The sequence below is a fragment of the Mustela erminea genome, chromosome 6 (assembly GCF_009829155.1).
Source record: "Mustela erminea isolate mMusErm1 chromosome 6, mMusErm1.Pri, whole genome shotgun sequence".
Classification (NCBI taxonomy): domain Eukaryota; kingdom Metazoa; phylum Chordata; class Mammalia; order Carnivora; family Mustelidae; genus Mustela; species Mustela erminea.
This window is the reverse complement of record NC_045619.1, coordinates 20,519,285-20,544,828: the sequence shown is the minus strand read 5'-3', so window position 1 is coordinate 20,544,828 and position 25,544 is coordinate 20,519,285. Positions and strand designations below refer to the sequence as shown.

Sequence of the window (25,544 nt, the reverse complement as noted above, 5' to 3'; positions counted from 1 at the left end):
GTTTTCCTCTTTTAAATGAGGAGTACTTTCATAAGTGAGAAGCTAGGAGTGATTATTGATTTCTTCTACAGTCACACTGTTCTAAATAGAAGAAAAAGTTTGAAGTTTTCAGTCAATTAGGAGACTAAAGCAAATTCCTTAAAATTTGGGGGTTGGGGAGTAGGAAAACTACCATTATTTGCATATTAATGTTTTGTTCTATTTTCAGAAAAGCAGTTTCATTTCAATATAGATGATCATGCAACCTGCAACTCAAGTAAGTGTTTTTCTTGGGAAAATATGTATTTAAATTATAAGATAATAATTATGTGAGGTTATATAAAATTATAATAATTAGAATACTAAAATTATCCCCAAATGCTTTTACTGTACTAGTTGTTTTAAGCATGAAATTTTAATAACAGAAATGACTATATTTTAACTTTCTAGTTCTGAAAAGATTTTAAGCTTTCACTTATACAAATTATTTGTAAAGAGTCAAAAATTCCTTAATCTCAGGAAACAAACTGAGGGTTGCTGGGGAGTGTGGGGGTAGGTATAGGGTGGCTGGGTTATGGACATTGGGGAGGATATGTGCTATGGTGAGTGCTGTGAATTGTGTAAGACTGATGATTCACAGACCTGTACCCCTGAAGGAAATAATACATTATATGTTAATAAAATTTTTTAAAAAGTCAAAAATTGCTTAGAATTGGTGTGTCAGCCCTGCTACCCTGGGAAGGGAATTGGAACATTTTATAATTTTCCTTTCCTTACAATTTAGTATGTATTTGTAATTAAAAGAGTTCTCAATGAAAACAATTATAAATTATTTTAGATAATTATGCCTGTGCCCTGTAATGCCTATAAATGACCAGACATTAAAACTTAAAATTTAAAGTGGTTTTTTTTTGCTTGTTTATTTGTTTTGGGTGAAGGGAAACAAGATGGAGATAATTAGACAAACCAGAATAATCTTACATTTGAATGATTTCCAGAATTGGTATTTGCTATATTACTCTTATATTCTTTTAAAAGTTTTCTTTTGATATAATTAGAATATGCTTGAATCTTAATTTAAAGATAAAAATCACATTGAAATTCTACCTATAAAGATGCAAGCAGCTGATAATAAAATTTGCTTTGTGAAGTGAGAACTTCAGAATCAATCATTTCTGGTTCTGGTTCTGCCAACTCTGTAAGATTCTGAAAGTTTATTTTACCTCTGCATCTTCACCTCCAAGATGAGGTTGTTGTTCAGGAAATCAATGGAATCGATGAGAGAACATGAGCAAAGTGCCTACTAGAATGTATGCTGCATAGTAGACACTTCAGCAGTTTGATTGTATCATTGGTATTACCAAACTCTCCACATATAAAACTGGAGATTATACCTATGTCATGAAACTCTTCCTTCCTTCCTTCCTTCCTTTCTTTTTCTTTCAAAAGAATGCTTATCACGATGACAGTGGTGAATACTAAAGATGATTGATTTGTCAAATGTTAACAACAATTCTGAATATGATCCTGCTTATACTCCCTCCTATGTGTGCTATGCAGCTGTATTAATAAAGAGTTCTATTATACTCTTTCCCTTTTGGGACTTGGGAGTCCATGGCAGTCTCCCAAAAGGTCTTATGCTTGCTCTTTGGGGCCTCTCAAATCCCCATTGAGTATGCTCAAAACTCCTTTATTACTCAAAACTATTTTTTTATCCAGTTATTTCAATTTGTTCTCTTTTGATCTAAGTCTCAGAAGTGTCATCAGTTTCATGTTAATTATATTTTCTTGATTCTTTATTGGGTGCTTTTTATAATTGCTGCATTGACTGTGTTTTTCTCATTCTACTCTAATGCCATTAATATTTTCTTAGCTTGGTGATTTTTCTTTAGAGTTTTGTTTTATAGTTCCATGAAACCTTCTCTGATCTAGAGTCTATAGATCCATCTTTATTAATTCTTTTCTAAGAGTACTCTTGACATGGATGTTTCTGCTTCTCTCTCTGATGAGTGTGAAAACTTTGTAGGATTTTCACCTCTTTCTCTGTTAATTTTATTAGACCATTGTGTAGTTATTCATAAGTGCCTCATAGAGAGGAGACATTCAGTAGGTAGCTTATCAGCTGATTTCTTGTTAATTTAATACATTAAGATCTTCCTTGCTCCTTTTTTTTTTTATATCATTCATTCTGATTAGTAAATAAACATACGGTCTAAAAAAAATCAATGAACAATTGTTCCTGATCTCTTTTGGGTCATACATAGTCCCCTTTGAGAATCTGACAAAAAGCTATGAACTGAGAAAAGGCCCATTTGTGTATAGGCATAAAAGTTTGCCTAATTGTAAGTTAAGTTTTTGTATGTACTCAAGCTCATCTATAGATTGCCTGTGGATTAACAATCTTTGCAATATGACAGGTTTGACATGTTTGAGGACATTTATATGTACAGTTTTTGCTGTTAACATCTAAATTTTAACAACATGAATTATGGTACTGACTAGCCCAAGTTATTGTAGTCTTTTTTGGGCAAGAATAGGAGAATCCAAATACTCTTTTCCCTAATGTGGCAAGAAATTAGAATGGCTTCTGTTAATGTTAGCCTCTTCATTTTCACAAACAATTTTTTTCAAAACCACCCTTCTAACTGTATCACATCCTTCCTTGACAAACATTTGCAACTGCTCTGCCTTTTTTCAGCTCAGCCAAATTGTTAAAAGATAAATAACATTCTATTTGCTATAAAATATCTTCAACTGTAAGATACATCTTGATTTTGATGGTGCAAAGAGTCATTTGCTAATGTCTTCAGTTATTTAACAAATATTTAACTGACTACCATGTGCTAACAGAAATAAGACATACTTATGAAAGGAAGATTTAAATAGTCAATCTTTGCTATACTCCCTTTGAAATAATTTTAAGAGAATTCAGAGGAAATAAATAAAAAAGACATCTTGATTTTTCCTATAACTTTTAATATCTTTATATATTTAGGATTTCATTCCCTAATCTCTACTCTTGGTTCCTAAAATAATGGCCCTCTAATGAGTTATTTATTTATTTTTAATCTTTTAATATTTTTTTGAGTTTCGCTACTTCTGCTTCCCCCTTGTGGTATGTAATCAGGTCCCCCCCCCCCTTGCTTTGGGATTTTTTTCAATGATTTGCTTCTCATCATAGGAACTTGGAAACAACTGTTTTTTTTTTTTTCTCCAAAGTTTGGATTAACAATGGTGTTATGGATTTTTATTTTGTGTAGTAAGACGTGCCTTAAATACACTTCAATAAGTTTAATATATTTTATTTTTGGGGGGGGGATTTTTTTTTTAATTTTTTTATTTTTTATAAACATATATTTTTATCCCCAGGGGTACAGGTCTGTGAATCGCCAGGTTTACACACGTCACAGCACTCACCAAAGCACATACCCTCCCAATGTCCGTAACCCCAACCCCCTTCTCCCCACCCCCCTCCCCCCAGCAACCCTCAGTTTGTTTTGTGAGATTAAGAGTCACTTATGGTTTGTCTCCCTCCCAATCCCATCTTGTTTCATTTATTCTTCTCCTACCCACTTAAGCCCCCATGTTGCATCACCACTTCCTCATATCAGGGAGATCATATGATAGGTGTCTTTCTCTGCTTGACTTATTTCGCTAAGCATGATACGCTCTAGTTCCATCCACGTTGTCGCAAATGGCAAGATTTCATTTCTTTTGATGGCTGCATAGTATTCCATTGTATATATATATACCACATCTTCTTTATCCATTCATCTGTTGAATGGACGTCTAGGTTCCTTCCATAGTTTGGCTATTGTGGACATTGCTGCTATAAACATTCGGGTGCACATGTCCCTTTGGATCACTACGTTTGTATCTTTAGGGTAAATACCCAGTAGTGCAATTGCTGGGTCATAGGGAAGTTCTATTTTCAACGTTTTGAGGAACCTCCATGCTGTTTTCCAGAGTGGTTGCACCAGCTTGCATTCCCACCAGCAGTGTAGGAGGGTTCCCCTTTCTCCGCATCCTCGCCAGCATCTGTCATTTCCTGACTTGATGATTTTAGCCATTCTGACTGGTGTGAGGTGATATCTCATTGTGGTTTTGATTTGTATTTCCCTGATGCCAAGTGATATGGAGCACTTTTTCATGTGTCTGTTGGCCATCTGGATGTCTTCTTTGCAGAAATGTCTGTTCATGTCCTCTGCCCATTTCTTGATTGGATTATTTGTTCTTTGGGTGTTGAGTTTGCTAAGTTCTTTATAGATTTTGGACACTAGTCCTTTATCTGATATGTCGTTTGCAAATATCTTCTCCCATTCTGTCAGTTGTCTTTTGGTTTTGTTAACTGTTTCCTTTGCTGTGCAAAAGCTTTTGATCTTGATAAAATCCCAATAGTTCATTTTTGCCTTCGCTTCCTTTGCCTTTGGCGATGTTCCTAGGAAGATGTTGCTGCGGCTGAGGTCGAAGAGTTTAATATATTTTAGAAGGAAAAATGATCTACATTTAAAAATCAAGAAGGGAATAGATGCACTTGGTATTAACTATACTCATACCTCCTTTTTAAAATTAAAAAACCTTTATTTTAAGGTAATCACAAACCTACAAAGTAGCTGTTAAGTGTAGAACAGAGATATTTGTTTGCTAAACCATTTGAGAGTAAGTTGCCAGTCTAATGCCCCATTACCTCTCAGTAGTTTAGTGTGTATTTCTCACAAATAAGGACATCATCCTACACAACAGCAATGAAATAACTGGAACCAGGATATTAACATTGGTACAGTATTGCCACCTAATGTCATGTCCCTTAATCTGTCTAGAACAGTATCTTTGCTTTCTTTAATGACCTTGACAATTTTGAAGATTAGAGACCATTTATTTTGTTGGATGTCTCTCAGTTTGGATTTGTCTGTTGTATTCTCATGATTAGACTCAGGTTATGCATATTTGGCAGGAATATCACAGAGGGATACTGTGTTTTCTCACTGCAACCTTTCGGGTAGAATGTGATTTCTATTTGTCCCATTATTGATTGTGTTTACCTTTGTCACTTGCTTAAGTTGCCAACTGTCAGGTTTCTCTACTGTAAAATTACTTTCTTCTCTTTGTGAAAGTATTTTGTGGGGAAATACTTTGAAACCATATAAAAATCTCATTCCTCGGGGCGCCTGGGTGGCTCAGTGGGTTAAGCCCCTGCCTTCGGCTCAGGTCATGATCCCAGGGTCCTGGGATCGAGCCCCGCATCGGGCTCTCTGCTCGGCGGGGAGCCTGCTTCTTCCTCTCTCTCTGCCTGCCTCTCTGCCTACTTGTGATCTCTGTCTTTCAAATAAACAAATAAAATCTTAAAAGAAAAAAACAAACTCATTCCTCATCAAAATCCCAGTTTGTTCATATATTTATATCTATATGAACTGATAGTTTTCTATTTTATTCAATGTCTAATGCTCAAGGTGCTCTTGATTTATCCAGTAGAAGTCCCTTCTTGCTGACCTATTATTCTTTGAGCCTTCTTTGCTTTCTGGTAAGATATTCCAGTCACCACAGGATTCATTCTAGTTTTCTCTTATTCTGAAAGAGTTGACCTCTTACGGCTTGTGAGAAACTTGGCTTCAATTTGATAAATCCCTGTGAATATAACAATCTCCCATTGTTGCTACCACCTACTCCCTGAGTTGATGTTTTTCTCAGCTCACTTGTGCTCTCACACCCTGCACTGGGATGTTCCCCATCTTCCCCTGGGGACGCCCTCCTCATCCTACTCAGGTTCTGATACTGTGCACAAGGCTGTCCCCATGTGTGGATACACTCTAATCTCACTCAAGTTCTGGTCCTCCATTTCAAGCTTCCCTCCAGTGAGGATCCCTAATCAGTTCACTTGGGCTCAAATACCCCTTCCTGAATCGAGAAACTAAAGTCTTTTCTCTAAATAATCTTACACTAAAGCACTTCTAATTGTATTTCAAAATTTTGCAAGTGTTGGTTTGGTATTATGTTTAGGTCAATTTTTATTCTTAACATTGGGATTGGCCAGGTAGTAAATATTCTTGGCTTTGTGAGTAAGTAGGCAAAATTGAGGCTATTACATAGGTACATAGATAACAACATTGGTATGTTGTTATCTATGTAAAAACATATGGTAAAAACCATTCTTAGATTGTGGGCCTTGCAAAAATCAGGTGACATACCAGATTATTTAGAATTTTTTAAAGATAACACTGTTATTATGATCAGAAGTTATAAAATGCCATTTATACATTTATTCATTCATTTATCCATTGTATAACAAATGTTGTTAGCCCCAGTGCTAGATGCTACAAAGATGTATCTTGTAAGGCAGATACCATTGACTGATTCTATAGCTGAGAGGCTGAAGCTGTGGTTCAAGTAATTTATTAAACTTAGTTAGCTAACAAGTGAAGGAAAAATATTATTTGTTGACTTTAATCCTGTAGTTCAATAGTAGAATCCATTCATTGATTAAGGATTCATTTATATTTACCACAGTATTGAATATTGAAAATGTCTCGAGTTTCTGGATTAATAGTTTGCTTCTAGTTTATAACCTTTCTGTGGACTGCCACAGTTTTATACATGTGCATATTATGTATGGTCTATAATTCATCATATAAATATAAGTGTGGGTTTCACTAACTTTTAAAAAGGTCACATCCATTTGGTTGGTATTTTCTTCAGGTATGGTTTGGAGAAGACCTGCCTCTAAGTCCACGGAGTCCTCTGACCCCCAGACATGGGCCAGGTTTGGCTGATGTTTGTCAGTATGATGAGTGGATAGCTGTGAGGCATGAAGCCACCCTGTTGCCCATGCAAGAAGATCTGTCGATCTGGCTATCTGGTTTATTAGGTAAGGCTTAAAGAGATACTCAAAATTGTAGTTTTTTATTTACTAAATATTTATTGAGAATCTTACTCTTTGTTAAGGAGTGATTGTTCCAGAGGCTGAGGATACTCTAGTGAATGGAATATTTGATATGCTTATTCTTGCAAGCTTACATTCCTATTGGGGAGATATTTCAATTCACCCCGAACCTTAGGGCTTGGATAGTAAGAAAGGTTGAGGCTTAATAGAAAAGGTATATAGTAATCTTTGAATAATCAACATTTTCACTGTTAATGTTAAAACCTTTTTTTTTGTAAATATATAGGTCTGATTTGGTGTCTCTATTAATGATGTGCTCCCCCCATCTCATATAAGCATGAGATTCTGAGGGAATATATATTGTAATTAAAATGATTACTACTTCTGAGGGATTGAGGGGCAAAGAAAGGCATGTGAAACCTAGGAGGAAGTGTCAGCTTGGAGAATATCTGGCTTCATATTTCTTTATCAGTTAGACTAGGAGTGCTCTGAACTATCTCCCAGAAAAACACTTTTTTTAAATTTAGATTTTTAGCGTGCCTGGGTGGCTCAGTTGGTTGAGCAACTGCCTTTGGCTCAGGTCATGATCCCGGACTTCCGGGATCGAGTCCCGCATCAAGCTCCCAGCTCCTTGGGGAGTCTGCTTCTCCCTCTGACCTTCTCCTCTCTCATGCTCTCTCTCACTCATTCTCCCTCAAATAAATAAATAAAATCTTTAAAAAAAAATTTAGATTTTTATTTATATATATGCACAGAGAGAGAGAGATCAGAAGTAGGCAGAGAGGCAGGCAGAGAGAGAAGGGGAAGCAGGCTACCTCCTGAGCAGAGAGCCCAATGCAGGGCTTGATCCCAGAACCCTGAGATCATGACCTGAGCCGAAGGCAGAGGCTTAACTCGCTGAGCCACCCAGGCGCCTCTCTTTTAAATACAGAATTTCATCTGTGGCCTTCCCAAGATAATTAAATACACTCTATACTCTAATTATCTCCTATCAGTTTGATGATTTGGATAGTTTTTTAAAAGCTTATTATGTAATAATAATCATCCTAAAGAAGGGATTTTAGAGGCAAAAAGTCTGGTATTCTCTAGGCGTTTGTTATACTATTATCTTTAATTTTAAAATCACAACAAAGGCCATGTTATTTTTGGAGAATCTTTTTCTTGTGCAAGCAGTAGTAATGTGCAGTAAATATTCTGGTTTTTAAGAAATGAAATAAAATGTCATTTTATTTTTTCTTCTCCATCACAGATATTTTTGTTTCTCTTGTCTTTCACATAATTTCACATTATCTATTTTAACTATAACTTCTAAGAATGAATACTTGGAGTCCGATCTAATATTTGTCTTGTGTTTCAGCTATAATCTAATTACATTTAATTAAATTTTAACCATATTGTTTGAATTTACTGTTTCTAGTAGAATCTTGACTTTGAAATACGTTTTTAGGTATTGAAGTTAAGGCAGAAAGATTATTGGAAGAACTTGATAATGGAGTACTACTATGCCAACTGATTGATGTTCTTCAAAGCATGGTGAAAACTTTTGAGTCTGGAGAACCCAGGGTAAGAACATGTTTGACAGGAGGTGATTTTATCTATCTGTCTGTCATCTATCTATCTATCTATCTATTCATCTGAGAGAGCAAGCAGGAGGAGGGGCAGAGGGAGAGAGAGAGTATCTGAAGCAGACTCAACACTGAGCCAGGAGCCCAACGTGGGGCTCCATCTCATGACCACAAGCAAGATCATGACCTGAGCTCAAACCAATAGACAGACACTTAATCAATGGTGCTACCCAGGTGCCCTGACAATCAGTGATTTTATACTTTGGTACATATTAATTTGTTTTTGTACATTTCTTATCATATCTGAAAAGTTGCAAACTTCTACCCAACTATGTATAAGACCTTAGATAATTTACCTAATCTTGAAAAATGGGAGAGTTAATATTTATGTTGTCAGATTTATTTGCAAAGATTTAGTGAAATTAAATGAAGTAATGTATAAATGGTATTTAGGTTAGTGCCTAGTGTAAGTAAATATCCAGTAAGTAGTTATATCTCCTTGAGAACAATCCTCATATTCTCACTTGTTTTGAGAGTTAAATGAGAAAAGAGCTTGTGATGGTTCCTGGGACACAGTTATTATTTTTACTACTATTATTATTACCATTATCATCACCATCTTTATATTCCCCATATTTTGTCGTGGTGGTAAATTCTATAATTTGATTGAATGAATAATAATTTCTTTTAGGTAGTGTTCCTCCACTGACCCTGAAATGATTTGAAATATTCAAATATTCAAATATTCAAATGATTTTAACTAGATAAGGTTTCCTTTCTTTTTATTGAATGTGGGTCACCTATGAGATCTGGAGTCTGTGAGGGTGCCATCTGGATACACACGTAGGGTTAGTAGAAATATAAATTGCTATCATCTTTCTGGGGGGTAGTGGGTGATATATATCACATTGAAAGTAAAGTATATCTTTTGATATATAACATAATTCTCCCAGGGATTTATTCTAAGAAAATAACTACAAATTCACAAACGTGATTGTGCAGAAAAATTAAAGAACAACATAAATGCTCATCAATAAAGAAGTTGTTAAAAATTAATTATGAGGGGCACCTGGGTGGCTCAGTGGGTTAAAGCCTCTGCCTTTAGCTCAGGTCATGATCCCAGGGTCCTGGGATCAAGCCCCACATCAGGCTCTCTGCTCTGTGGGGAGCCTGCTTCCTCCTCTCTCTCTGGCTGCCTCTGCCTACTTGTGATCTCTGTCTGTGAAATAAATAAATAAAATCTTAAAAAAAAATTAATTATGATGCCTAAACTGAGTAGAATGCTTATCTATTCATTAGAAATTACTATTTTAATCTGTTATTTTTCACCCCAAAAGATGCCTGCAGCCTTTAAGTGTGTATGCACACATACACATATAGATCAGATTGCAGACTAGCGTGTTTGTATGGCATTCTGTATGTACAAATATGTGTCCCCTTGTGTGTAGAGATGCTCACTAACATGTAAGTGAGAAGATTTCAGTTCACAATTAGAAGAACTCACAAGGCCATTTTAATTCTGGAAAATATAACAGGAAGGCTATATAAAGAACTGGTATTAGTGGTTATCTCTAGGAAGAGAGAGGAACTGAGTGGTAGAGGTGGGAGACAGACTTGTGCTCCATTCTGCCTACTGCAAAAAAAACTTAGCATAAATTGCTTTTTCAAGTAAAAATTTAAAACAGAACTAAAACCCCTGTCTCAGCAGGATTATCTAACTATTCTTGGTCCAGATAGTTAAAAACTTAGGTTTCTATGTAACTGTTAATTTTCAAAGACTTGAATTAAGAATGGGCTACTACTTCCTTATTTGACAGTCTCCTCAAGAAACTCAGAACCATATTTATGAACCCGCAAATAAGGAAGTAAGCAAAAATGAGTGTTCCATTAACCTTTAACATGGCAGTAATTTTGTGTTGTATTGAACTGTGTATGGAAAGACATTTAGAGATGTGCTTTGGAATTATTAGACTGTCATTTTTTGTTTTAATTAAGACTCTTGTGTCATTTTAAGAAAACGAGGTTAGAGATGCTTGATCTTACTGCTAATTTTGACTTCCTATGAGTCATTTTCTGGAATATACTTAAAGTAATTTTTGAAGATACATTTCCTCCTAACGTGTACTTTTTAGTCAGATTCAATACACTGAACATTTATTTCGTAATATTAAAATGGATATCTAATGAAAATATCCTTGATATGAGTTTTTGAAATTAGTCTTTCATCTTTTTCAGGATTTTCCAATGGGAAAAGTGCCTTGTAAGAAAGATGCTGCCTCAGGTTCATTCTTTGCTAGAGATAATACTGCGAACTTCCTTTACTGGTGCAGGCACGTTGGGGTTGATGAGACTTACCTCTTTGAATCCGAAGGTCTAGGTAAGTGTTGGTGTGATCATTGTGTTTAATGTTTATTAGGGTATTTTTGTATGTCTCACGCCTAATTTTTTTTTTTTCCAAATAAAGACTTTTTTCCAAATAAGGCCGTGTCTCATTTTCCTAGAAAAACTTATATTTCAAATATGTGTAAAACAATCGGAGAATCAGATTCTAAACAATATAGATTAAGCTTTTCATTTATAGTTAAATATCTTATATATTTAGAATGCCCTAGAAATATTTTACTTCCTAAATGAGTTGGCCAAGGAAAGGTTCTGGACTAATGCTTTGCTAATTAATGTTTTCATCAAGAATGACTCTACCAAAGTCTAAATTACTAGTAATTTCTTTTTGACTGGATAATTATAGAAATAACAAAAGGTCAAATGATGTATACTCACAGAATATAGATTTACCTTGTACACAGCAGTTGCCAAGTTGATCATCTAAACCGATTCATGTTTTTGACAATTCATTTTAAAAGTCATACTTTGCCAAAGAATTATTGACATATTATCTCATTTTCTTTAAGTCAATAGAATCATCTTTGCAGTGACTAATTTGAAAGCTACCTAAGTTTTAGACTACTATATATATATTTCCTTAGAGCATTTATACACATATATGCATAGAATTTGTAACATTTTGAAAAGAACAGTAGTATACCAAGTGTGGGCGGAAATCATGGGAGTTGTAGCATACCGTGGTAGAGAGAATTATGTTATCACTGATGTTGTTTAGAATTGCTGGTTCATGGTGATAATAAAAAACAAATTTTTAGGTGGTATTATTATAGTTTGAAAATTCTCTGGGCTAAAGAAAAAGGAATAACCAGTTCACTGCCTTAAGCAAAGACTCAGGTTATTAGGTAACCATGTGTTCATAGTTCCCTACCAAACATAAATGAACAAAATGAACGAAAAACAGAACAAAATAAAATGAAATTTTCTGACTGTGCACACTGTTGTTGCCTGTGTGTGGGGTCGGCTGCTCCCACTACTACGCATTTGATATGCCTCTGGATATTCCTATCCAGTATACAATAAAAAAAAAATGTAATGGATTGCTATTTTACTTCCCATTTTGCACCCTGCTTTAATCCAGGTGTGCTGATTTTTATTGACAATGAGGTTGATTTAATGGCATATATAAGTTGTAGAGATCAAAGGAAAGAGGAAATGCTTTGAATTCTCTAGTTTCCAGCTTACTCTTTCTGAAAGGATATAAAATTGTATATTTCCAATAGTTAGTAGAAATTAGACAGTCATCTTCTGACTGTCCTGAAGGTCAGCATAGGACTAAATAAAGCACTGCTGATAACAGTAACTGCTTTCTAGGCATTGAACTGATGAGCTAATATTTTTACTTACTAAAGGTTTTCAGAGGTAAAGCTCTAAATTTTTACATTTTGCTAGGAAATCAAAGCAAATAAAAAACCCCAAGTATGCTGTGGTTAAAGTATGCTTTAAAGCTACTTTTTAAAAAACAAGTTTAATAAAAATTTCAAGACAGATTCCTTTTGGTATGAATTTAAGATTCAAATATAGGCCTTCTTATTACATTGGAAGGGCATACTTTGTGTTTTGGGTATATAATAGATAATATTCATAAATCAAAGGAGAACTGCCATTTTCATTGGGGGAGTCAGTGTGCATGTTATGTTATTCATCATACATGCCATTATTCTGTTAAGTTTCAGAAGTTTTCTAGAGCATTTAACTCAAGAACAGGAACAGAAAGGTAGATGAGCCACATCTGTAGATGGCATCTATGGGTTTGCATATTGTGGACACTTTGAATAAATAGAATCATACTATATGTGGCTTTTTGTGTCTGGCTTTTTTCATTTAGCATGTTTCATTTACGTCATTGCATTCAACGGTACTTGATTCCTTTATAGGGCTGAATGATTCAATGTATGGAGATACTGTATTTTTATTTTAAGATTTTATTTGCCTATTTAACAGACATCACAAGTAGGCAGAGAGGCAGGCAGAGAGAGAGGAAGGGAAGCTGGCTCCCTGCTGAGAAGAAAGCCCGATGCGGGGTTCGATCTCAGGACCCTGAGATCATGACCTGCGCCAAAGGCAGAGGCTTAACCCACTGAGCCACCCAGGCGCCCCATGGATATACTACATTTTTAAAAAACATTATCACCTGATGGACATTTTGATTGTATTTTCTTTTTGGTCAATATGAATAATGCTGCTGTCTACTACATTTGTTTACAGGTTTTTGAGTGAACATGTTTTTAATTCTCTCAGGGATATACCTAGAAGTGGAATTGTTGAATCGTATGGTAATTCTATGTTTATCTTTTTGAGGAACTACCATTCTTTTCACAGTGGCTACACAATTTTATATTCCCACTGGCAGTGCACAACTTCACATCTCTGCCAACACTTGGTTTTTGTTTTTTCTTTTTTTCTGATGACTGTCCTAGTGGATATGTGAAGTGGTGGCTCATTGTGATTTTGATTTGCATTTCCTTAATGACAAATGATGTTGAGCATTTTCATGGCTTATTGGCCACTTGGTGTGTCTTCTTTGGAGAAATGTGTCTTCAAATCTTTTGCTCATTTTTAGGGGCTTATTTGTCTTTTTTTGGTTGACTTGTTTTATTTATTCTGAATACTAGGCCCTTATCAGATATATGATTTGCAAATACTTTCTTTCTTTTTTTTTTTTAATTTTAAAGATTTTTATTTATTTATTTGAGACAGAGAGAGAAAGCATGAGCAGGAGGGAAGGGTAGAGGGAGGAGCAGGCTCCCCGCTGAGCAGGGGATCATGACCTGAGCTGAAGGCAGATGCTTAACTGACTGAGCCACCCAGGTGCCCTTGCAAGTATTTTCATCCAGTGTTTGGGTTACCTTTTCACTTTCTTGATAGTGTCCTTTGATGCATGAAAATTTTTAATTTTGATGAAGTTCAATTTATTTTATTTTATTTTTTAAAGATTTTATTTATTTATTTGAAAGAGAGAGAGAGAGAGATCCCAAGTAGGCAGAGAGGCAGGCAGAGAGAGAGGGAGACACAGCCTCTCCGCTGAGCAGAGAGCCCAATGCGGGAGGCTCCATCTCAGGACCCTGAGGTCATGACCTGAACTGAAGGCAGAGGCTTCAACCCATTGAGCCACCCAGGTGCCCCTGAAGTTCAGTTTATCTTTTCTTTGACTGCTGTGCTTTTGGTGTCATATGTAAAATACTATGGCCTAATCCGAGGTCACACAGATGTTCACCTCTTTTTCCTCCTAAGAGTTTTAGAGTGTTAGCTTTTAAGTTTAGGTCTTTAATCCATTGGAGTTATTTTTTGTATATGTTGTGAATTAAGGATCTAAATTCATTCTTTTGTATACAGATATTCAGTTCTAGCACCATCTGTTGAAAAAGACTGCTGTTTCCTTACTGAGTTGTCTTGCCACTCTTTTTGAAAATCACCTGAACACAAATGTCTAGGTTTATTTCTGGACTCTTGGTCCAGTCACTTGTCTATATGGCTGTCCTTATGCCAATAACACACTGTCTTGGTTACTGTAGCTTTGTTGTATGTTTTGATATGGGGAAGTGTGAGTCTTCCAACTTTGTTCTTGTTTTGGCTATTCTGTCTTTTATAATTCTGTATGAATTTCTGTAAAAAAGACTGTTGGAATTTTGATAGGGCTTGCACTGAATCTGTAGGTCAGTTTGAAGAGTTTTGTCATCTTAACAATATTATGTCTCCCAATCCATGAACACAGGATGTCTTTCCATTTATTTGTATCTTACTTAATTTCTTTCAACGATATTTTGTAATTTTCCATAAACAAGTCATAAAATTCTTTGGTGAAGTTTGTTCTTAAGTACTTTATTCTTCTTGAAACATTGTAAATTGAATTGTTTTTTAAATTACATTTTCAGATTGTTTATTGCTGGTGTATAAGGTGAAGTGATTTTTGTATATTGATCTGGTATCCTTCAACTTTGTTGAAACTAAGATTGTTCTAATACTTTTCTTTTGTAGATTCCATAGGGGATTTTTATACAAAGGACAGTGTTACCTGAATGGAGTTAGTTTTCCTTCCTCCTTTCCAATCTGGATGTCTTTTATTTGTTTTTCTTGCCTAAATGCCCTGCCTAGAACCTCCCGTACAATTCTGAATAGAAGAGGTGAGAGTTGACATCCTTGTCTTCTCCCTAGTCTTAGGAGGAAGAGTCTCAGTCTTTCACCTTTAAGAATGATGTTAACTATGGGTTTTTCATAGATATCCATTTTCAGATTTCCTTCCATTCCTATAAAGTTTCCTTCTATTCTAATTCGTTGAGGCTGCTTTTTTTTTTTAATTGTGAAAGGAAGATTTGATTTTTGTCAAATGCTTTTTCTGTGTCTACTGAGATAATTGCACATTTCTTTTCCTTTATTCTGATAATATAGTGGATTATATTGATTGATTTCATATGTTGAACCGACCTTGCATTCCTGGGATAAATCTCACTTGCTACTGGATTCAGTTTGCCAGTAATAAACTGAAGATTTTTACATCTATATTCATAAAAGATATTAGTCTTTAGTTTTCTTGTGATGTATTTGTTTGGCTTTGGTATCAGGATAATACTGACCTCAGAGAATGAGTTAGGAAGTACTCCTTCTTTTCTGATTTTGAAAAAGTTTGAGAAAGCCATTAACACATAGTCTTAAGCTAAAGATAGTTTAGAATAAAATTGAGGTGGTATATCTCTTCAAATAATAGCTCCTGTTGAGAGATCTGAAATATAAATAATTTAATGTTATTAAGCCCTTAGTCTTTTAGACTTAAAATGCTACCAGTTAGGGTACATGCTAAATTTTCATCCTCTTCTTATTAGCCAGTTTTTAAAAAAATTTATGGATGATGATGATAATATGTAGAGAAAATGTCTTTTCTAAGTCTCCAAACAAGTAAACCTACTGTCTTCGTTATTCTTTTTTTTACTTCTCCTATGCCAGAAATTTATTTCTCTATTTAATTTGCCCTTTAAAATATGTGGTCTTATTTTTTTACAGTTTTGCACAAAGATCCAAGACAGGTGTATCTTTGTCTTCTTGAAATTGGTCGAATTGTGTCGAGGTATGTATTCCACATTATTTCAGAATTTCAGTGTCACTAATTTTATAAAAGCTACTTTATTTTAGATAGAGCACTATTTTTTATAAATAAAAGAAAATAATTTTGATTGAAATAAAACAACTTAATTTCCTTTTCTTTCTTCCTTTCTAACTTTGTTCTGTTTGCATGAGCTGTGTCGTGTGTCAGCATCTGCTCACCCATTTAACTTGTTGTCATTTAGTATTAAACTATAAAAGTCATTGCTTAAATTTTTTAAACTAAGAGTAAGGTAAGAGCATGTAAAACTCTCGTAGCAGTTGAAGGCAAGGCAAATCTTCTGGACACAAAGAGGATCTGATAAGAAGGCTTAGGCTTAGTGTCCTCCATACCTGACTCAGCCCCATCTTTACTTTCAAGCTAGCTTTAAAGGTGGCTGACTTTCAGGATCCCTAGTTGAATACTGGAGCATCCAGTAATCCCAATATATGCTATAATGTGAAGATTATATGTTGAATTTTTGATGGTCTGTGGGATATTAAAAAGCATTTCCAAATGTCCCAGTGAAACAATTGGTAGAAGAGAATCAAATAGACTTCACTTTAAAAATAAGACATAACCTATTGTGATATGCAGGGAAGTGAATGAGTCAAACTTTCCTTGAATTATGAGATCTCCTAACTGGTTTTCAGATATGGGGTTGAGCCACCAGTATTAGTAAAACTTGAGAAAGAAATCGAACTAGAAGAGACCTTACTTAATACTTCTGGGCCCGAAGATTCCATTAGCATTCCGAAATCGTGCTGTCAGCATGAGGAGCTACATGAGGCTGTAAGTAATCACTGTATTTTCTCAGTTGTGATGTGTCAGAGTCTCAGTTTGCTGCAGGTGATGCTGTGTTTAAAAGAGAATGTTTCTTAATCAGAACATACACCAGTATTAACTACCACTCCCTGGCGAGTTTAGGGCACTGTATATTAAAGGTGATGCATTGTTCGTGTATGATGAGGAATGGATGTGTATGTAGTTGAGGAATGGGGAGGTAAATAGGCTGGAATCCATCATGAAGGGAACTGGAGGCCACAAGAATTCATTGATTGTTTTTTTAATCATGGTAGTGGTATAATCTGATTTGCACATTGTAAGGATTACTCTCATGGTCATGTAGAGGTCATATTGGTTTTGTTGTAATAATCCAGGCATACAATGATGAGAGCCTGAACTTGAACAGCAGTAGTGAAGGTGAAGTCAAAGGGACAATAACAGGACATATTTAAGAGGTAGAATTGGAGAATCCTAATTCTGATAGGGAGGGAGAAAATCTAGGATGATTTTTGAGGTTTCTAAGTAAATAGTACACTGATACGTGGAGAATATAGGAGGAGAAAAAGTTCTGAGAGCGAATTGATGGGGTTTGGGGAATATTCCCCTGACAGTGTATGCAGACTTTTAGATGATGGGTTTCAGCTGGAAAGTCTTTGAGCTTTACCTGGTCGTTGTTATGTAGAGGTCACTAGAGCTGCAGTTGTCCTTGGCTGAATCTTCTGTAGTGACTCTAGTCTCGTAAGTGATGGAGGTGAACTGAGTAGCAAACTTTTTTTTTTTTTTGCTTACACTGTTGTTTAGAATTATGGTCTTTTTCAGACTGTTGTATTTTATGAAAGTGCTTAATGTACAAAATTATTTAAGAAATAATGAGCAAGTCAGTACTGATAAACATTTGGAAAGTGTTGCTTTGATTGTTTTGTTTAATGTAATGAAAGTCTATAGTAAAAGATTTGGATATCCTTGCAAGACAGTTTAAGAAAATGTCAGCCTGAATATTCTTTACCAGGCCAAAATATACTTACTTATATTATGTTAATGATTTATATGATGACTGTCAATGTCCATATGTGACACAGTGATAATGCAATAGGTTAAAAAATAAAACTTACTTTAAATCTTGTATAAACTAAAATATTGATAATTAAATAAAAAAGAAAACATTGGCAAAATATTTTTTTACAGAATTGGAAAGACTATATACAGTTTGATGAGAAAAGCATTTCCAGGGGCACCTGGGTGGCTCAGTGGGTTAAGGCCTCTGCATTCGGCTCAGGTCATGACCCCAGGGTCCTGGAATCGAGCCCCGCATTGGGCTCTCTGCTCAGCAGGGAGCTTGCTTCCTCCTCACTCTCTCTGCCTGCCTCTCTGCTTACTTGTGATCTCTGTCAAATAAATAAATAAAATCTTTAAAAAAAAAAAAAAAAGAAAAGAAAAGCATTTCCAGAAGGTAAATGGGCAAGGACTGTTGTTCACACAAGAGGAAAATATAGTGTTGAGTCTTGCTGAGAATGAAGGAATTAAGATACACAACTTGCCTCATTAGTAAAATTTCTTAAAATTATAAAACCTGGTGCTGGTAAATTTTGTAAAACTATACTTAGGGATTGCTACTGGTGGTGGAAAATGATGTAAACTTTGAAAAACAGCTGACAAATGGTTATCAAGTACCACAAAAATGTTCCTCTTTAATTTTTTTACAATTGAAGGGGAATTAAAAAGTAGAATAAATGTAAGTTTTTTTTGTGCTATATATAATGGTGAAAATTAAAAGCAGTATGAATACTCTCAGAGCAATGTCTAGGTGAATTAGGATTCATTATCTTAACAGAATAATCATTATATGTGATCATTATGAAGACTATGTAGCAACAAGAAAAATATTTTGTGAAAAGTATGTATATATGGACAAACTGTAAGAAAAAGAAGGAAAATAATCGATAGTAGATTAGTGCCTTTATAGATTATTTTAATTTATGTTTCCTTTAGTGTTTTTTTTTTTTTTAAGATTTTATTTATTTATTTGACAGACAGAGATCACAAGTAGGCAGAGAGGCAGGCAGAGAGAGAGAGGAGGAAGCAGGCTCCCTGCCGAGCAGAGAGCCCAACATGGGGCTAGATCCCAGGACCCTGGGATCATGACCCGAGCCAAAGGCAGAGACTCTAACCCACTGAGCGACCCAGGCACCCCCCTTTAGTGTTTTCGTATTAATTATACAGTAGATAAAACCAGAAGAGAACATTTTTTAGCCATAGCTCTCACTTCTTTTAGGCTTACTCCTTTCTTTAGATTGTGGGTTAATGCTAATTTTTACTGCTGAATGTAAGTGGTATTTGGATATTTTAAACAAATAAAGCAAGTGACTTTTCATGTCTACATTCTTGTTGTGAACACTAAAAAAGAACACATTTCTTTAATATGCGTATGGTATTTGAATACATTCAGTGTCTACCTCTACATCCATGATCTACAGATTTTGCAATTGTGTTTAATGTAAGGAGTAATTATCATCTGATTCATTATTTAGAGTGCTGTATTCAGCTATATTTCTGATGCTTATGAAACTTTTATTGATAGAAAGTAGTGACTGAAAAAATACCTCCTTTCAGATTACTTTGGTTAACATGTGTAAATAGTTCTAATAATTGTGAATTCTGTACCCATGTTCAGTTTACGTTTAGGCATTTTATTTATGCCTGTGCTGTGTGAGAGCATGAATGTGTGTGTACACATGTATATATACTAGGCTATGAACAAGAGAAACATAATTGAATGGCTTATGATAGTTCTATTTATGATCATATTATTTGTTAAATGAATGATGTGGAAAGATAAATTCTGGGACCTTGTGATCATGTCCTGGTGAATCCACCTGTGGCTGTTCATTTTGGGTAGATAATGAAGACAGTCATGGATTTCTATCAGTGCTTAGCTAAATTAGGTGTATCTGAAGAGACTTTGGTTTAATATCATATGCAAATTCAATTAATGAGTTTGTGTAGATATAGTCTGTGTGACAATTGAGAAAAATATTCATGGCCTTGCTTTTTCCAAAAATGTAATTTTTAGGAAAACAAAATATTTTCCATGGTGACTGATAGCAACGTTTTTTTCAAACATCTCAACAGATGTTTTTATTTTTATTTTTTTCAAAGATTTTTATTTATTTATTTATTTGACAGAGATCACAAGTAGGCAGAGAGGCAGGCAGAGAGAGGAGGAAGCAAGCTCCCTGCTGAGCAGAGAGCCCAATGCGAGGCTCGATCCCAGGATCCTGGGATCATGACCTGAGCTGAAGGCAGAGGCTTAACCCACTGAGCCATCCAGGCACCCCAGATGTTTTTATTTTTTAATCAGTTTATAATAATTTCCTTATTTTAAGTATAGAACTCCTAAACTTCTTTTTATATTCATTTTTATAATTTTTTAGATGTTTACTGCAGTTAAAAATTCTGTAAGCTCCTTGAGGGATAGAAGTAGGGACTTGTCTCCAGTTCTCATCTACTTAGCAGACTATTGAAGCAAAGTGGGCACTTTTAGAAAAATGCCTCTTGAATTGAATTGTTTAGAATTTCATCCAGTCTTGGGTGAATAGCTATAAATTTGCCTCTGGTTATTTTAACAGTAACTTTGGAACAATCTAGATACCCCCTCCAAATGTTTAGCATAGTGTTAAGGGACAAGTGCGAATTCCTACTTTAAGTTTATCTGACTGGCCTGTCTTTGACTTGACACAGATATATTAATCCAGGGCATAAAACAATTCAAGTTCAATAATAAACTCTTGTGTTTCCTATGACTTAATGAATGTGCTTTGAATTGACCTTCCTGTTGTTCAGATTCACAGACCTCCAGTGCTCAGTGAATCCACTAGGATCCCGATTAGACTTGGGCAGAGAGAGGGAGAGAGAGGGAGAGAGGTGGGGTAGGGAGGGAGAAAGGGAGCCTCAGACTTCATCCCCAGGGTTCCTGGCTGGCTCAGTCAGTAGAGCATGCGACTCTTGATCTCAGGGTCCTGAGTTTGAGCCCTACTTTGGGTGTGGAGCCTACTTTGAAAGCTGAGAGGAAAAAGGCTGTCACTGTCAGCTTTTATTAGATTAGTTAACGTCTAACCTCAGTATCTGTCCAGGAGCCTGGCTGGCTCAGTCTGTGGAGTATGTGACTCTTGATCCTTAGGGTCATGAGTTCAAGCCCCATGTTGGGTGTAGAGATTATTTTCTAAAAAATCCTAATCTCAGTATTTGTCAACAAGTAAAGGAGAGGTAATAATAAATGGTTCAACTGTCTTTAAATTTTTATCTTTTGATTTCCCATCTATCAAATAAACCTTGCATCTTAATGTTAAATATTTTTTGTCATAAGCACTAAATTTTGTTTGTTTTTAATCTTAGGTTAAACATATTGCTGAAGACCCCCCCTGTAGTTGTTCCCATCGATTCTCTATTGAGTACTTATCTGAAGGACGGTACCGACTTGGGGATAAAATACTCTTTATAAGAGTGAGTCCACCATTTATATCCTATTTCCATAGAGGTCTTATTTTGAAATTGGATTTATTGTTTAACCAAATTCCTTTTGCTTGCCTTTTACTTTTTAAAAAAATGCAATAGGGAGTGTTATTAATGGAAGAATTTTACTGTACAGGAAAAATATGGAATACTTGCTTTCACGAGTACATATGAGTTTTGGTAGACAACTTTAACACAATAAACTACTAAGGATAGCTAAGACTATTCAGACATTTAAAATAATTGTGGGGAAAAAAATCTTTATGTACCCAAGCTATTTTATTCCATGTTTCAAATTTTCTAAAAAGGCATGATTTCCTATAATAAGAAGAAAAAACTAAAACAGTACATGTAATAAGATTAAATATCAGTAATAAGAAAAGGAAGTTGAAATGTTGCAGTTTAAAATAATGTATAGATTGGGTCTTAAGTATAAAACCTTTTCTCTTTGACACAGCATCAGTGTATTTCCCAATATCCTGAAGTGCATATTCATTTCCTTCCTTTGTCCCACCTGTGATCTGCAGTTGATTAACTGTCCCCTTTATTGGTAAAGAGATTGAAGTTTCACCTGTTTGGCATTCTGTCCACTTTTATTTCCAATCTAGGAATATAATATAAAAATATTTAAAAATATTTCACCATCCATATTTAAAAATTTCATATGTTATCATTACCTCCTCACACCCTGCCCAACTTGCTTAGAAACATTTCCAAGACTTTTTGTTTTTAAATTAGCTTTCTTTTTTTAAGGCAGTCTGATATAATGATGGGAGCATGGGATTTGGAGTTAATGTTTGCAGGGCAATCTCCTACAATGGTGAAGAATTGCTTGCCGAGTGGATAGGGACCTGAAAATCAGCTGGGACTATGCTGGCCTACCCAGGATGCATCTTGGCTGCACAAAAGCGCCATTTGAGTTGTGCAGCCTGGTATGTTTGAGGCCAGGCTCAAGCTGTGTGATTTGAGACAATTTCTTCAACTTTGCAGAGCCATAATTTTCTTGTCTGCAAAGAAGGACTAAATTGTAAATTATATTAAGTTTTTTGAAAGGTTAAATTGCTAAATTATATATATGAAAGTAATTTATTAATTTGCAAAGTACAAGTTTTAGTTGTTTTTATCTTTCCTCCGTAATTTTTTTCTTTATTATGAGGCATATTTTCTGTAAGTCCTCATTTCTCCTTCTCTTCCTCTCCTTCTGCCTTTCCTTTCTCTTTTCTTCCTCTTTATTGAACAATATTGCCCTTGCAATTTTGTATATTTGCAATTTGGATTTTTAGGATGCAAGTTGTGTGCAAAAATTTTTCTTACAAATTAGAGGACCTATTTTAATTGCACAATTCAGTATGAATTAAATTGATAATTTTAGTAATGTAAGAAATAGACTATCAATTTATATTGAAGCTGCTGGCAAATACTCTGAATTTCATAGATCATAAACATCACAGATTGTGACTGCTAATGAATTGGAACTGTGAACCTTATGGGCTTTTTGTTTATTTGTTTGTTTTTTTACTTTCTTTTGGGGGAAAAGATGCTTCATGGAAAACATGTCATGGTCCGTGTTGGTGGAGGCTGGGATACTCTTCAAGGATTTTTGCTTAAATATGATCCCTGTCGAATATTACAATTTGCTACACTAGAACAAAAAATTCTAGCCTTTCAAAAAGGAGTTTCCAATGAAAATGTACCTGATTCGTCTGCCAGAACACCTCAGCCTCCTGAAATGAATCCTTTGTCAGCTGTTAACATGTTTCAGAAACAAAAATCAAAACCTGGCACGCCAGTTGGTATTCCAAGAAGCAAAGAAAAGCAGGTACGTCCACTGGATGGGTTGCTGCCAGCATCTTCCCTGAAAGAAGGGAATCTGGGCTCTGTGTCAGTCCGTTCCAAATTGCCAGATTCTCCAGCATCATCTTCTCATCTTAAGCTCAAATCTTCAAAAGGCATCACAAAGAAACCACAGGCCCCTTCAATCAAAGCAGTAGGTAAAAGCACTTCTTCACCAGCTTCATCCAGAACCACACCTTGTGAATCTCAGTCATTGAGAAAACTTATCCCATCACACGATACTCCTCAGGCCAATCTTGTTATGGCCCAGAAGCCCAGAGATGTGCCTGAGTCTGCACTTGTGCCAAATAAGCCTTCTGGAAAAACTGAACCAAAGCATTTGAAACACACTCTGAAATCTTCCAGGGATAATGCAGAGTCTCCTTCAGCGGCACATTCAGATTCATCGTCAAAGCGTCCAAAGCCACCTATGGCAAATATACATGTAAGGCCTAAACCTTCCCCCTCTCTCCATTCCCCTGCAAAAATAACAAAATCCAGTTCCAAAACTATACCCACAAGTCTAGGAACGCGGTCTCAGCCCTCTGATAGAGCCCCACAAGCTGGGGCAATGCCAGCACACAAGCTTAAATCAGCCTTAAATTTAAACCAGCCACTGCCCGTATCCTCAGTTGTACCTACAAAAACTGCACAGGAATCAAAAGATAAGAATATGGTTTCAGTTGCCAAAAAGCAGCCTCAGAATAAAAGTCCATCCCAGAAGATAGGACCCAGCTCCTTGAAGTCCCCTGGCCGTACCCCACTGTCTCTCATGAGTCTTCCCCAGTCCTCTGTCAAGACACAACCTGTATCAAAGTCAGCACAGATGGCCACTAAGAGCCAGTATTCAGCAAAAGGGCCTCCAAAAAGTGGCAAAGCCCCAGCTGCAACCAGGAAACCACCCTCATCTGGTAAGGAAGCAGTTAGTGGAGATAAAAAACCTACCGCAAAGAAAAAGGAAGACGATGACCATTATTTTGTTATGACTGGAAGTAAGAAACCTAGAAAATAAATACAAATGTATCCTTTAAGAAAACAGGAAAAGAAGAGAGTGAAATATGTTAGCATCACATCTTAAAAGTTTCCTCCTGTGGGTGTTTGTCCAAATAGGTTCAGATATTAGGCACAGGAAGGTGAGGGTTGGAGGTTGGGGATGGGTAGAGTGTGCATCAGAATTCACATTTCTGAATTCGCCAGAGGTACCCTTTTGAGGTAGACAGTTGTAAAATCATCAAAATGTTCTTATTAATAATAGATATTGATATGATTTTTAATACATAGCATCTTTGTTAATGTCTGCCCTTTAAGGGAAATGTAGAGCTAAATAACACTACTAGAGTTATAACTATAGTTGTTGAATTTTTGAATATGTATTAAATATGGAGGTTTTATACTGGCTAATAGCAACAGTGGTGCTCTTAATCTTAATATTAGTTATCGCATTTTGATAAAATAGCAACGGTTTGGCACTTGTCTTACAAAAGGCACCTAATTTAATTTTTTGATCAGGATTACCTGATTGAACAATACTAAGTACCAATGGCTGCTGCTGATTAGCTTGACATTACTCTAGGGTTGGTAGAATTCTATTACTTAACATTTTAAGCTTTCCAAATCAGAAGGAATGGTTTTTAACTGGCTTATATTAAAGTTGTTAATATTTTATTATATTTTTGGTAAAAAAATTTGTAATATTTTTGGTAAAAAAAAAACCATTAGATATTGACATATAAACTGAAATTTGGTAAAAAAACAAAAAGAAACCCAAGACTTTTTATATGTTATTTATAAGAATCTACACCTTATATTTTAGATGGATGCTGTGCAATGTGAAAGGGGAAACTGAGTTAGTAACTTTTAGCATATTAAAAATATTTTTACTATAGTTTCCTCTGAGTACAGATATGAATTTTTACATTAAAATAATGTTTTAATATCAGAATTATGTGTTAACAATCCTAAAATTAAGGTGTTACTAAAGCATCTTATGGTGGTGCTATATAAAAATTCTATCATGTGATTATTATTTTTCTTTAGAGAGCACAATGCCAGTTTTAATTAGACCCTTCCAATTATATTAATTTTCTTTCATAAAATCATGCTGCTTTCAGTTTTTCAATGGCAAGTGGACAGTATAAATGCAGTGTTTTCTGCTCTGTAGGTAGACGCTCCAAGGAACATATCCACATCATGTAATGACTGCATAGGTTCCACTGCTCTAAGATATTTGTAAATAATTTGTTTTTTAAGGGATTATGGCTATTTAAAAAAATCATTAGTGTACTTTCAGAAGTTTTGGGGTGTGTTTAATAACTTTATAGTATTATCAGTTATCATAGGTTATTATATTCAATATTGAGGTTTGTGTTTCCCTATTAAGCTAAAATGTGTTTTCTAAAGAAAAACAATGGTTTACACAAATGTGCAATTATAAGATAATCATCTTAAGCTCACTAACATTCTGTAGATTATAAAGCAAGAAAACTTTGTATAAAACGAAGTGATCTTTTGTCTGAGG

The 25,544-nt window shown here is 35.3% G+C and overlaps 1 protein-coding gene across 4 annotated transcripts in view; it reads left to right on the top strand.

The window, feature by feature from the left end:
• The window catches only part of GAS2L3 (growth arrest specific 2 like 3), a 38,740-nt gene extending 13,787 nt beyond the window's left edge, over positions 1-24,953 (top strand). For all 4 annotated transcript variants that reach the window (XM_032346631.1, XM_032346632.1, XM_032346634.1 and 1 more), the window contains 8 exons: positions 209-256; positions 6,673-6,841; positions 8,304-8,419; positions 10,657-10,798; positions 15,820-15,883; positions 16,552-16,690; positions 21,077-21,184; positions 22,731-24,953. In XM_032346631.1, coding sequence (XP_032202522.1) covers positions 233-256; positions 6,673-6,841; positions 8,304-8,419; positions 10,657-10,798; positions 15,820-15,883; positions 16,552-16,690; positions 21,077-21,184; positions 22,731-24,038 — 2,070 coding nt within the window. In that variant the 5' untranslated portion in view covers positions 209-232 and the 3' untranslated portion in view covers positions 24,039-24,953. The remainder of the gene's footprint in view (positions 1-208; positions 257-6,672; positions 6,842-8,303; positions 8,420-10,656; positions 10,799-15,819; positions 15,884-16,551; positions 16,691-21,076; positions 21,185-22,730) is intronic.
• The last annotated feature ends 591 nt before the right edge of the window (positions 24,954-25,544 follow it).